This window comes from Mustela putorius, unplaced genomic scaffold (genome assembly GCF_011764305.1).
Source record: "Mustela putorius furo isolate JIRA1106 unplaced genomic scaffold, ASM1176430v1.1 tig00000083_pilon_pilon_pilon, whole genome shotgun sequence".
Taxonomy (NCBI): Eukaryota; Metazoa; Chordata; class Mammalia; order Carnivora; family Mustelidae; genus Mustela; species Mustela putorius.
The window spans coordinates 30338334-30352822 of NW_025421273.1; the positions used below are offsets into that span (position 1 = coordinate 30338334).

The following is a 14489-nucleotide window of genomic DNA, read 5'->3' on the forward strand; positions in this document are numbered from 1 at the left end:
GGGTCCTAGGTAAGTCCAAAACTGAACAGAACAATGTTAAACCTTTAGGCTCCAGAATCATTCTCTCTGGCTTGTTGTTCTGCCTTTGGACCCACCAGGGATGACAACCTCACCCCCTTGACTTGGTAATACAACCTCATAGGGCTCTCTGCTGGCCGTGCAGGTCTGGGTGACCCCATCCTTTGGAACCAGGCTGCTGGGACCCCAGGCTCATGCACACCAAGATGATTGGGTGGCCTCTGATTTGTCTTCATATTCATTCTTTCATTGTTTTTAAGAAAAACCCCTGGGTCGTGTCTGAGCTGGCTGGCCAGCACTTATCTCTTTATCAAATGGTCACCTGGCCATCCCTTGGTGGTCCCATTTGTTCTACAATACAGATAGGCTGAGGATTTCCAAATCTTTCATTCTGGGTTTTGCTTAAAACTCCATCTTCAAGTCATTTCTCTATTGTATTCTATAAGCAATCAGAAGAAACCAAGCCATGTCTCCAATACTCTCCGTAGAGATCTCCTCAGCTGAATACCAAATATCATTGTTCACAAGTTCTACCCTCCATAAAACAATGGACTCAAACACAATTCAGCCAAGTTCTTGAGTTCTTGACTATCACATAACAAGGAAGCCCCCCCCCACTAGTTTCCAACATGTTCCTAGTTATTTATGAGACCCCATCCATGGCCTTCACTGTCCATATCTCTACCAACATCCTCTTCAGGATTACTTTAATATTCTCCAAGAAGACGTAGGCATTCTTCTCTGTTCTTCCCGAGCCCTTGCCAAAATTGCCCTTGATGTAGGCTTTATCTAGCACACACTTCAAACTCTCCCAGCCCTACCCATTATCCAGTTCCAAATCCACTTCCACATTTGTTACTTGTTCTAGCAGCATCTCACTTCTTAGGACCAACTCCTGCTTTGGTCTGTTTGGGCTGCTATAACAGGACATAATAGACTGGGTGGCTTCTGATCAACAAGAATGCATTTCTCATAGTTCTGAGGGCAAGGAAACTCATGCTCAAGCCACTGGCGGATTTCGTCTCTGCTGAGTGCCTGCTTCATCCTTCACAGAAACCATCCTCTTGCTGTATCTGCACTTGGCAGAGAGGCCTAAGAGCTCTCTCTGGGGTCTCTTCCATGAGGGCATTAATCCCATTCATGAAGGCTGAGCTGTTCACCTCTCTAAGGCCCCACCTCTGGATACCACCCCAGTGGGGGTTAGGTTTCAACATAAGAATTTCAGGGGGATACCTTCAGTTTGTAATAAGGATAAAAGCTATTTTGTAGACAAGATAGCTCTGTATGGCTGCCCATCCTGTGCACTGCACAATGCCAGCTCTCGGAGGAGAGTATCTCTATCCTCATAAAGTGCAGCTACAATGCAATGATGACTATTGATGTAAGTCTCCAAAGAGCTTTAGAAGTGCAATCCCCAGTTACAGTTGGTATGGTTACTGTTCTTAGGCAGAGACTCTATTTGTCAGGTTATGGGGAAGATCAGATGAAAGGATTACTAATAGGAAGTGGATGCTAGCCCTCCCTTCCCCCCAGTTCTGTGTTCTGCTGCTAATAGCTCACCTAGGGGGAGGTTAGCATCAAAAGGCATTTACTAGACATTCAGCAGGCATAGTGCCATGCCTGCCGTCTTAATAAGCAAGGCCCTGCCTATCTTGACTTTTCCTGTTGGTTTTCTCCATATGCTCTCCAACTGCCCTCTGACCTTTTTGAAATACCCTTGATAAAATTGGACATAATTGCTTAAAAAGGCTCCAGTTTGCAACTCTATTGTGTCACCAGAGTCCAAATTCCTGGATCTATAGGTCAATCCAGTTCTAGCTTTAAACAAAAGAATTTGTCACTAAAACAACCAAAACAAACAAACAAACAAAAAAACCACAGTTGTTTTCATTGTCTTCCTCCCAAGGCTCTGGAGATCATCACATACTCTCATTAGTGTGTATATCAATGTCTCCTGGTTAACCAGCACCCAACTTGAGTCAAACAATGTGCTAGAAGCTTTTCTGACACATCATATCTTCAGTGGCTTTTCACTGCATTGGAAATGCCAGAGTTTTTAGTTGGGTTGATGAGGCACAACATGAGGACATGAGCTGCTCCCCACAAGCCTCCTGACTCCATCTGCAGCCACTTGCCTTTTTTCTGTTCTCTAGCCTGTCTGGCTTCCTTTCAATGCCTCAAACATACTTGTGCCTGCTCCTGGATCTTTGCACATTCTCTTGGTCTATCCAGAACCCACTTCCTTTCTGTCTTCAGGTCTCAGATCCAATATCACCTCTCCTGTGAAGTCTTCTCTGGATACCATCATGAGAGCCATTCACCCTGAAGTGGCTCCCGCTCAGACCACCCAACTCTACTGTCTTCATCATACCTACCAGAAATGATCTCATTCACCTCTCATGCCATCCCCACCAACAGCTCCACCATAGCTGGAAGCTCCCTTATCAAGTGCTCTGGAACATCTGGTACCCACAGTGGTGTCTAGCTAACTGGAGGGGCCCTTAAATACTTTTTAAACATAGGAGGGCTCTCATTTGATGCTTCCCATGATTCCAGGAAGCAGACACTGTCATGTCCTCTACAGGAAAGACCCTCCCACCCCACAGAGAGACTGAAGCAGGCACTGAAGCCAAGGCTCTTGCCCTGAGTCCACACTGAGTTCAGTGAGTCACAGTGCCCCCTCTCTGAAGGTTGCCATCTCTTATTGCTTACAGGGAACACAGGTGGCTCTTCCCACACCCCAAGCCCTGGCTTCAGTGCTTACAGACATGAATCCAGAGAAGGCCAACAAGGTACCCTGTGACGTACTATTGTATCTCCATTCTCTGATGAGGTAAAGCAACCTGCCCGCACCATAAACCTGGCAAATGGCAGGGCTGGGAGGTCCACCCTGGCAATACAGGGTTGTGGAATTCATGTTCCATCACCTCTCTCCACAACTACGACAGCGACCGCACAGCATTCACCCAGGGGAGTGTGTTCTGTGTCAAGTGCTTTATGCAACATAACTTTTCATATTTAATTCTCATAAAAGGTACACTGGCCTCCCTGCCATGCCTTTATCGTCCCAAGCTTGTCCCAGTCTCAGGGCTGTGCACCTTATCCCTTGGTTACCTGACCACCTCCCACCTCCCACTCTTCAAGCTTCTCAGCAAAGGGCCTGTGAGCAGATATGCCTTCCCTGACCACCTAATATAAATAGTGTTCCCCTTCTGCCCTGGTTGCACCCCATAGTACTCTAAGTCATGTTTTCACTTAGCATCAAATATCCTCTGACATGTCATACTGTATCTCATCAAATATAAAACTCCAGGGGTGCCTGACTGGCTCAGTCTGTTGAGTGTCTGACTCTTGATTTTGGCTCAGGTCATGATCTTGGGGTCACGGGATTGAGCCCCACCTTGGGCCCTGAGCTTAGTACAGAGTCTGCTTGGGATTCTCTCTCTCCCTCTCCCTCTGCTCCTCCCCCTGCTCATGCTCTCTAGCTCTCTCTAAAATAAATAAATTCTTAAACAAAAAAACTCCATCAACTTTAAGACCCATCTTTATGTACGTCTAAAAGGAATAAAAATTGTCCATTGTAACAACACAATACCACTGATTATATGTCAGAGATGTTCAAATGTGAAGGCCTTCATCTCAGAATCTATGAAATAGAATATATCTGTTTAGTTGATTACTGTTCATCTATCCCTACTAGAATGGAAGCCCCATGAAAGCAGGGACTCCCTTTATTTCCCCCTCTGTAGAGCATATAGTTGGGGCCTCAGTACAGCTCTGTTGAGATGATTTCCACTGAGCCGTGCACTATAAGGCAAGTACTACTGTTATCTCCACTGTGCCAAAGAGGAGAACAACTGTAACAAAGAAAATTCAAGCAGTGGCCCACGAGCACACAGTTAGGAAGCCCCCGAATTACCGTCAGCCAGTTCAGTACACGTCAGCCTCAGAGCCACAGTCTTTATAGAGCCCCACTGAGCAGTCATAGGGTGCTTCAATGTCCTTGCTCTTGAGCATGATCTGGATGTGACGTGCTGTAGAAGGAATCTTGGGCCACTATCTCTCAGAACCAGTTCTCTAGGACTCACTAAACTCTATGCTTGAAACTAGTAATACAATGTATGTTAATGACATTGATTTTAAATTAAAAAAAGAGAGTAAACAATACTTGAAAAAAACTAAAAAATAAGAAGTAAGTTACAATGCCTGGTCTCATGGACCACCTGAGCTATGCACTCCCCTGAGGTGGGCTCCAGTACGGTCTCTGAGACCTAATGTGTCTAATTCATCTGACAGTAAAACCTTAGGGAATACTGATCTTCTCTGACTGTTGCTGAACGATCTGAGCATTGTCTATAGTTCATAGTCAAGATCCCAGTTAGAGGGCGCCTGGGTGGCTCAGTGGTTAAGCCGCTGCCTTCAGCTCAGGTCATGATCTCAGGGTCCTGGGATCGAGTCCTGCATCGGACTCTCTGCTCAGCAGGGAGCCTGCTTCCTCCTCTCTCTCTGCCTGCCTCTCTGCCTACTTGTGATTTCTCTCTGTCAAATAAATAAATAAAATCTTTAAAAAAAAAAAAAAAGATCCCAGTTAGAGCAAGATATGAGGGGCTGGAGCCAGCGAAGGGCCCTTATCATTCATTTCAATTCTTTGTAATTAATTTCTATAATGCCCCAAGGTAAGAGCTTTTCATTAGAGTGCTCTCTTCATTTGGGTTTCCTACAGACTGGGACATGTCTCTGTTCCTCTGAAGCATAAAGATGAACGGTTTACAAAGAGCTTTCTGATAACTCATTCCGGACCATTACAAACAGCCACGGCTGAGCACTCTTTTCTTTTTTTAAAAAAACAAAATATACTTTAATTAGTCACCTGCATACTCCTTGGTCTGTCTTTATTGGCTCGTGGCTTTGACTTAATTGGTTTGCTCTCTGAATCCATCCAAAAGTCCCACGTCAATAGAGGTATGTTCACAGAAGGGCCCTATCGTTTTATGGTGCCAACGCCACATAAAACAGAGGAGCTTAAAGGCCATCAGCTGGTGTAACATAAAGCTCATTATTAAGGGCAAAACCCTGTTTTTATGCAATATTACAAAGAGCTACATTTCAATTGGCCAGTAGGGGCCCAGGAAATTCGGATGCGGGACACTGCTAGGAGATGCTGTCCACCCGAACATCCTTGCTTTTGAATACCTTGCATTGCGTTATTGTTCTTCTGCAATAAAGTGCCATAAGCTGTCACATGAAGAAAAAACAAAAGCAAGTGGACAAGAAAACCGAGTTCTGGCTGTCTCACTGGAAACACGTGTTCCTGTTCCTGGCATGCTCTGTTAGGTGCCTATTTTACAAGGGGCACACAAAATGCAAGGAAGCTTCCAGGAGCTCTGCACCAAAGGAAGCATGCTTGGTGCTGGCAAAGTCTGGGGTGGTTATAAGGAGTGCTGAGTTTGGGGGAATCCAGAGGCGAGGCATCTCACCACAATTTCTGTCTCTACTGTGAGGCATGTACCCAGTTCACTGGAAATACTTGATCAATAGGAAGGAAGACCTGAGCTTCCTAGTAGAACACTTGCACAAGAGAATTCTAAGCCAATCTGGCCCCAGGTCATGCTAAGATACCAGCAACATTTACCCTTAGTGGAACAGTTCCTGGGTTCCAGGCACTATGCTACACCCTTTACAAACACTGAGTACTGCACACACACGCCCAATCATTAATTCTCCTTGTCCTACTTTCTTTTCTTCCCAGCACTAACCTCTATCTCATGATCTTGTATATTTTATTTTCTTACTGTATCTCTCCCCAACTAGAATATAAGTTCTGTGAGAATGGGTACATTGTCTTTCTTATATCTTGGTATATCCACATCTCCGAGAACATTAAGCAGTATGTAGCAAGTCCCCATATATGTGTGGATGAATAAATGATAAAACCTGTCAACAATTCAATGTGAGATATGATTGCTCCCATTTTCCAGATGAGGAAGCTAAGGCCTGGAGAGAAAACTGACTTGCTCAAGGCCATAAAACAACCACTGGCAGAGCTATAAATCTGGGTCGAACAATTTCCGAAGTTGGACTTCTTAGACTATATTTCTCTACACCACTTGACATTGGCAAGGCTGGAGCTGGTCTCTCCGGGAGTGCCAATCTTCCCAACTCACTGCTCAGTGCTTTCATGCTGGTGGCCTCATGATTTGTTATAAATCAATAAAGCACTATCAGCCAGCCTTCTTCTTTCTAAGAGCTGGTCTACCAGCTCACCTCTGGCTATCTGACCCAAATGTGCTCTGCTGGGTTTGTTGGTGACTCTTACTAATCCTTCAATTCTCAGAAAACCCCTTCTTCCTCCTGGTCTTCCTGCCCTAAATCCACTCTTTTAATGCCCAGAAAAGGAGCAGGCAGTCCTCTAGGGTAGGAAGGAAAGCTGCATTTCTTCTACTGGGCTCTTTTTCAGACTTGAGGTCCCAGCATTGTCTGGGTCTTTCCACATAATTGGTCCTTATTCTGCACAGACTGACACCCTGAGAGCCCAGGGCAATCTACCACCCATGAAAAGCTTCTCTCAACGTGATTTGTGGAGATATGAGTCCTCCCTTCCCCCACATGCCTCCTATTTCCTCATTAACCTTTCAGAACCATAATTATCAAGGAAACGGAGGGTGTCTGATAAGTTTCCCTCCTCATGCCTCTCTTCTAGCTTGTGTCCACCCAGGAGCTCCGAGAAATTCTTGGGCACAGTTCAGAGAGATGGCAGGTGGTGTTTGATCATGGGACCCCCCCAACCCTATCCCAGAACCCCCCACCCCCCAACCCCATGGGAGGGCTAAGCTGCTTGTAAGCCAGGGTGGCAACAAATCTTTCAAGAGGCTGTTTGAAAATGCTTTATGGCACGTAGGGTTACAAGGCTCTAGCTGAACAAATGGAAAAATTAGTCTACCTTAAAATATCCAAGGCAAGTAATTTCCTATCACCTTGTTTCTTAAATGTACTTAACATCTAGAATCTGGGCTTCCCAAAATATGGATAAGGGTCATCAGTTAAAATGGCAACTTGGAGATAAAAATCTTCTGCTTTAACAGTCGCTCATAAAATGATGCCATCGGCCCTTCTGTTTGGAATGGTATGGGTTGGGGGAGGCGCAGTCCAATAACATCAGATACTAAGTGTTCTTGAATTTCACAGGCTTGAGGCAGCCTATGGGCAGGACTTTCACCCTGAGTCCACCAAGGCTCAGCCTCAGACACTCTGCTCTCTCCACAAGGGCTTCCCAAGGTCTCACACCTGGGGTTTGCTTTGGTTTTATTTTTTCTTAGATGAAAGATTGCTTTTCTAGCTCATTTCTCCAAATTTTAAAACTACTTCTTGGCCTGTGAATGGAGTTACCGGTGACAACCACAACTTATTTTCTCAGTCTGCTTATTTTCTTATATTCTTTGTTCTTTTTGTTCTCCTCTTCCTCTTTCTTGAACCTTTGGCTCTTCTTTTCCTTCCCTTCATTCTCTCCGTTTATTCATTCACTCATTTATTCCATTTCATTTCTTCAATTAAGATTTACTAAGTAATGTGCATGTACCAGGAACTAAGAGTGCTAATTCCCAGCAATAAAGCCCAGTCAGGAATTCTGCCTGCAAAGAGCTTACTCTTGGGGCGAGTGTGCCATACACGTGCATAAGCAGAAGGGAAAGAACAGAGCACTGTGGGCATGCACAGGACCTGCCCCTAAGAGTTGAAGAAGGCTACATTTGACCTAAGACTGGAAAGATGAACCAGAGTTGGAGAAGGAGGTAAAGGGAAAGAGTGCCCCAAACAGCACCAGTAGCAGGTGCAAAGGCCCTGAGGCATAGGACAATAAAGTTCAGCAAAGGGGCTGAAATTAGTGCTGTTGCACTGAAGCACGAGGTGACTAGTGGCAATAGACATGGCTGGAGAAATCAGTTAAGGGGCCAGATACTGGAGGGCCTACCCAGAACAGCAAGGAGGTTGAACTGGATTTGGAAGGTGACAGAAAGGTTGGAACAGCAAGTGACTTAACGAATTAAACAACAACAACAAAAGAACAAATGAAGGATTAACCCATTCTTCACCACATACCAAGGAACAGGGGCCTCTGCGTTTCCCAAGATGCCTGGTGTCATTATGGAATGAGTCATCTGGCCCTAATGTTGACAACCGGGGGTGGGGGTGGGGGGGAGGGTGGCTATGACTCACAGGGATCTGAAAATAAATCAGCCCTATAACTATAGATGCAAATGAGAATAAATGGATTCTCTGGGGCTCATGGCAGTTGGTCTTTTTTTGAGGAGGGGAGGCTGGATACTGAGATATGCGGCCTGCTGAACATTATAGCATCTTCCCTGTACCTTTTGGCGGGCGAATTACTTCACAGACCATGAATATGAGTCACTAAATTCTAAACCTTGGGCAAGAAAACAAAGTTTGATAAATGTGTCCAGCTACTGGAATAAAGACCCAGAGCGCAAACAAATCAAGAAGTTCAGACTGTGCCAACACCCAAGGAGTCCCAGACCTGTGCTTAGTGTGACACGTGCATACACACACACACACACACACACTCAGTCCTGCACACACTCACACATGCATACACACATGCTCATATACACACACGCCCTCCCTTTCTTTCCTTGAAATACCAGTTGCAAATGTCGATTCCCATGTCTAAAAGGTGCCAAAATTAAAAGTGACCAAAAGATGAGGCAGAAGTATATTTTGGAAAGTTGGGGAGGTGGATAGCTCATTTAAGGGGGAAAAAAAGAGATAAGGAAATAAAATCAGTCAATCAAGAACCATGAATCCAAAAATCACATCTTTTCAAAATGTTCTAATATTTTGTGGATTTATTATGTCTCCAAAATTCCTGTAGTATTTTTACGGGTTTAAGGGAAACTACTACATGCATCTCATTTCATTCTCTAGAAAACCTTGAGGAACGACTATGAAGGTCTGGCCTTTAATTATGAACCAAACACCTAGGTTACAGAACTTAAATCCTTGTAATGGTGCATAAAACCACACCAGAGCCCTGATTAGCTTGTCCAGTGTTAATTAAAACCCTTCTCAGGCATTCTCTCCCACCGCCTACTTCATGACCTGAAATAGTCAAGCCTAATTTTTTCCAAATATATGTAAATCCAAGGGGTTAAAAAAAAAATGTAAAGGCTGATTAAGTGGAGAAGAGGCTAAGCAGGAAGACCTCCCAGTTGGTCCTCAGACTGAGCCTCTCAAACTAGCAGCAGAAAATCCTCTCTGATCTTTGATCATAGAAGACTTCTCTGCATAACACAGACTCTTGCGTGCATTTTTTAAAGAGCCAGCATCTTTCAAAATGGCGCCTTCCACGAACCAAGAACTCCCAGAAACAGTGAACATCACCATCATTTGTCAAGAAAATTTGGTAACATTTAAAAGACATTTCCCAAGAAAGGACCTCCTCCCTGCCATGGAGTTTATTTGAGCTGAACTCCAGTGGCCATCTCTGTGAGGAAAGCTGCCTCTGGCGAGGAGTTGGAAATGGATCTCTTGTGGCAACATAGAAATTTTTTCTGGTTGGGGGGGCATACAGAATTAAAACTTTGATAGTTTTTCTTCCTTTTCTCAATTGTACTTTTGTTCACAGATTCAGCTGGGAGAGAGAGAGAGCACACATTTAGTTTGGAGTTTATGAGTTCATATTTTATAATTAACGTTGCCAACAGGGGAGTTTGATTAATACCACGCAGTGGATTTTGAGCAATGTTCCATACAAATTGCCAAATTTAGCAATAAAATAAATTGGTTATGTGAACATAATTAGTAGGATGACTACTTAAAATTCAAAACTGAATGCGAATAATTCCAAATCATCTGAGCCACAAATCCATTATTTGTAGAGAAGGGGGAAAGCATAGCATTTTGGGTTTTATTTTGCCCTCAACCGCAATGTTATTCACCACCAAGCTGAATATAATGAAACTTCCACAGTGGGTTGTGGCAATATTTTGGAGCAACCCAGAAGCACACACATACGCGTGCGCGCGCACACAAAAGGGATGTCATAAAGATAAGAAATGCTAAACTGTGACTTTTCACTGCAAATGTAAAAATCTATAACAAATTTCTCAGCAAATGCAGCATTACGTTTTTCTGATGTGTTCCCCATAAACCTCTAAGTACACAATTACATGGTGGAGCTTTTCCCTTTAAATATTCACAGTACCTTATTGTCGCCCTGGACTTCTGCAAGCCTTTGCTGAAGTTCTTTAATTTCTTCTCCCAGATGTTTATTTCGGTCCTGAGAATCTCGCAGTAGTTGTGCAAGATTAGCCTGGAAATGTCAACATATTATGGAATACAATCAGAAACATGGGAGCGGATCAATGTGGGGCTTTGTTGGCTTGCTGAGGCCGGCGCCCCGGCCAAGTGGAGCCATGCAAAGCCCATTAGATAAATGCATCCATGATCGCAAGTGTACACATCACACCATGACAACTGCATGGTGAGGGCAAACAGCACTGGCTGTGAACCTCAGCACAGGGATCTCCTTTGTTTCCAGAAGGGCACAAGGACAAGGAACAGAGGGGTCAGTCATATTCGACTTTTTAGAGAAAAAATGTTAAGGGCTCTGCGCTAAAAATCTTGCAAATGGATGTAGAGTTCAATTATAAACTTGAGCCAACAATACAGGAGAAAGCTTCATTTCCTTGTTTAGATAGTTTTCTTCCCCTTCAGATAGAACTGGTTTAGTGAGCTTTTCTTTGCTGCCTCAATGCCCAGAATTTTGATCACGAGATGAGTTTGCCAGGGAGGGGACGAGGAATGAGCAATCACTTCAGAAATCAGGGTCTGGAGGTAATCCAACAGTCCCAGCTGGGTTGCTCACCTCCTTATTCCCTTCTTCTGGTCCCGTGGTACCAGGACCGTTCACCTGCCTGACCTGGGTTCATGACATCATCCCATCCATAGGCTGTGCCTCCTGCTCAGACCCAGATCCCTCTGGCCCATATGGCCCACTCTCTATGCACCAGCCTCCCCACCTTGAGCCAGCTCCACCTCACATCATCACTGCCCCCTTTCCCAGAGCATGGGAGCACCTCTTAATCATGCCCCCACCCCTTCCGCAGGTACCCTGAGCTTGGAAATGGTGGTCACGTGACTGCTTTTTGTGCTGCACTGTTCCCCTTTTTGCTATCTGCTGCTTGCTCTGGTTCTTGCCTTGTTGCCCTCTCCTCTAACCTCAGCGAGAAGATTGCAAGTGATGGAAAGGCAGAGATGCTGTTCCCCCTTTCCCTGGCATCCATGTTTGTTGCTTCAGGAAGGGCTTGTGTTTCAGCAAATGTTTTAAAAACTCATGATGAATAAATGAAGGAAGGAAGGAGGGACAGAAGCAAGCAAGCAATGAGAATATGGCCTGTGGGGAATCATTCAGAAATAGCTGGAAGGGGGATTTTTAAGATTATTGTGAAGAGTCTCTTCATATTACAGCTGAAGAAACCCAAATGCAGAGGCATTAGGGGACTACTGTAAGTGTAGTGGCCAAATCTCCAAGCACCTTAATGCTAATACTTTTGGGGGTGCTCCTGGCTGGCTCGGTCGGTACTTTCGACTCTTGATCTCAGGGTCATGAGTTCAAACCCCACATTGGGTGTGGAGCCGATATTAAAAAAAAATAATGCTAATACTTTTGGGAATACTCAATGTCAGCTTCTAAAAAAGGAATGAAGGCGGAAAGATAAAAACGTTAATCCTTGGTTTGGCTCATCCCTGACTCTGCACTCTGTCATCTCCCATGTCCCATCTACTAGGGACTCAGGTTGTCCCTACCTTCAGGTTCTTCCCTACTCTGGCTGGGCACCTGCCAAGTTTACTTCCTTGCTGTTGTCCAAGCATACCAGGCATGCTCCCATCCTGGTGCAGTTGCTCTATACTCTCTCATGGGACTGCTCTCCCACCAGAACACCTCTTGGCTTCCCTCTCCCTTTCACCTCTTCAAGATTTTGTGCAGAAGCCACAGTCTCAACAGGGCCTAACTGGACCACCCAATCTAACACCAACTCGATCTAACACTCAATCTAACACAGCAACCTACTCGCCTCCACCCTGATCTTCTAAGCCCCTTCCCCTATGCTATTTTTTTTCCTTTGTAGCCCATGCCATCTTTTAAGATATCATGTGATTTATTTCGTGGCCTACTGCTTACCACTTATTTCCTACCTCTCTCTCTCTACAAAAATAGAAGTTCCATGAAGGGCAAGGAATTTTGTTTTCTCTATGATCTACCCCAAGCACCTAGTAGATGCTCCATAAATATTTTCTAAACAAGGGACAATATGTTGAGTCTGGAGATTGTGGTCTCAGCCTAGGGAAGAATATGGAATATTAACAGTATGTACCAACACTGAAGCCAGTGCTGGGCACAGAGTCTTGCGTGGAAACCTGACTCATCCCCACCGGCTCGATTTAACCAAGTCCTGTATTCCTCAACAAGGCGATCTAATTTTCAACCTTGTATGTGCGAGGTTCATATTTTAGAATAGCTGTATTCTGATTTTCTCAGTTTTCCATTCTTATCAGATAAAATGTGGTGAAGGATGCAGAAAATTAATTCCCATCTTATACTTAAAAAAGCAAAAAACAAGAGACACTGTGACCAAATGACTATTTCTGGAAGTTTTTAGAAATCAGATCAATTAAGCTGGCTCCCAGTTCTGCCACTTATAGGGCTGGGTGACCGTGGGTGAAGTACTCAACCTCTTGAGTCTCCCCATCTGAAAATGCAGTTGACCACCCATATCTCATGTGACCATGTGATACCTAAATTGAATAACGAACACAGGACAACTCCCACAGTGCTTGGTATACGGTAGGTGCTGGTTGAAGGGTTAGCTCCTCCTGACTGTGTCCTTCCAGTAGCCCCAACTCAACCACTCAGTGAACGGCTGGGTAGACACTGCCGAATATCTCCTCGGACACAATTAGCTCCTTTGTGACCCTGCTCTTTTACTGCTCCTTATTCAACCATTTGCTTAGACAACAAATATTTATTGAGCACCTACCATGTGTTTTAGACTCTGGATATACAGCACTGAGCAGGACAGACAGAATGCCTTGCCCTTGTACACTCCCATCTGAATAGATGATATTACATTAGTTACATTATGTTGCCATAAAATACAGAATGACCTAGTGCTTGAATGATGAGAAAAACAAAGTGGGCAAAGGGAACAAAGTGTGCCCAAGGAAAGGACCACATTTAAAAAAAGATTTAAAAAAGCAGTGAGAGCTAGCATGAGCCTTGTGGATGGGAGTGGGGAAAGTTCCCGATAAGGGAAAAGGCACCCTGCTTCCCTCACTCCTAACACATCACAGGATTCTGATTCCCGATTTCCCATTGGAGAACAGTTCAAGGCCACAAGGACAGGCCAACCCCAGGGACCAGAGTGCCGTGATGATTTAGCTCTTGACTTCCCATTCCTGGTTTCTCCCCTCTATCTGCCGCTCTCGTCCCTTAGCACATGGTAGCACAAGTGCGCTGCCTCTGCTTTCCTTCCACGGAACCGCAGAACATTTCCCAGACATGAGCTCAGCTAGCATAATCCCTCCCTCACAGACTGGAGGGACTGGTCCCACGGAGGAGCATCTCAGCACCCCCTCTGCAGGAGACACAGCAAAATTCACCTTCACGGCGCCTGCCTCTTCCTAACCAGCAGAAGGGACACTCAGGAACAAATGCTTGTAAGAGTGACAGCGAAGGGGATCAAGAGGACACGTATCAGGACAAGCACTGAGTAATGTATATAGAGTTGTGGAATTTCTGTTATCCACCAGAAACTAGTATAACATTGCATGTAAACTGTACTGGCATTAAAATTAAATTTGAAAAAGAGTACCCGTGGAAACTTAATAAAAGACATGCCCATGCCCCCCCCATATCTGCAATGTCCTTAACCTTTTCTTTCTTTCTTTTTTTTTAAGATTGCGTTTATTTATTTGAGAGAAAGAGTGACAGAGAGAGAGAGCAGGATCAGGGGAAGAGAGAGAGAGGGAGAAGCAGGCTTCCTGCTGAGTGTAATAGCCAAAGGCAAGCTGGATCCCAGAACCCTGGGATCATGACCTGAGCCACAGGCAGACACTTAACTGACTGAACTGCCCAGGTGCCCCAGTCTTTCTTCTTTGAATCAACAGTGGCTTGAGCTCTACAGGTAGTGGGAAGGCACTGATGTTCCGTCACCAACCTCAGGTTGTAGCTAAACCAGTACAACCCGATCCAACCATGGAGAAGGGCTAGTCCTCTATCTCCAACCAGGCACAGAGCAGAACTTTTGTAAAATACAATAAAAATCAATCACTAGAAAAATAAATTTGGGTGCCTGGGTGGCTTAGTCAGTTTAGCATCTGCCTTTGGCTCGGGTTATGATCTCAGGGTCCTGGAATCGAGTCCATATTGGGCTCCCTGCTCAGTGAGGAGTCTGCTT

At 44.8% G+C, this 14489-nt stretch overlaps 1 protein-coding gene across 2 annotated transcripts in view; it reads right to left on the reverse strand.

Annotated features, from left to right (window-relative positions):
• The window catches only part of CCDC149 (coiled-coil domain containing 149), a 97872-nt gene that overhangs the window by 37631 nt on the left and 45752 nt on the right, over positions 1 to 14489 (reverse strand). For both annotated transcript variants that reach the window (XM_045076131.1, XM_045076127.1), the window contains exon 4: positions 10235 to 10342. In XM_045076131.1, coding sequence (XP_044932066.1) covers positions 10235 to 10342 — 108 coding nt within the window. The remainder of the gene's footprint in view (positions 1 to 10234; positions 10343 to 14489) is intronic.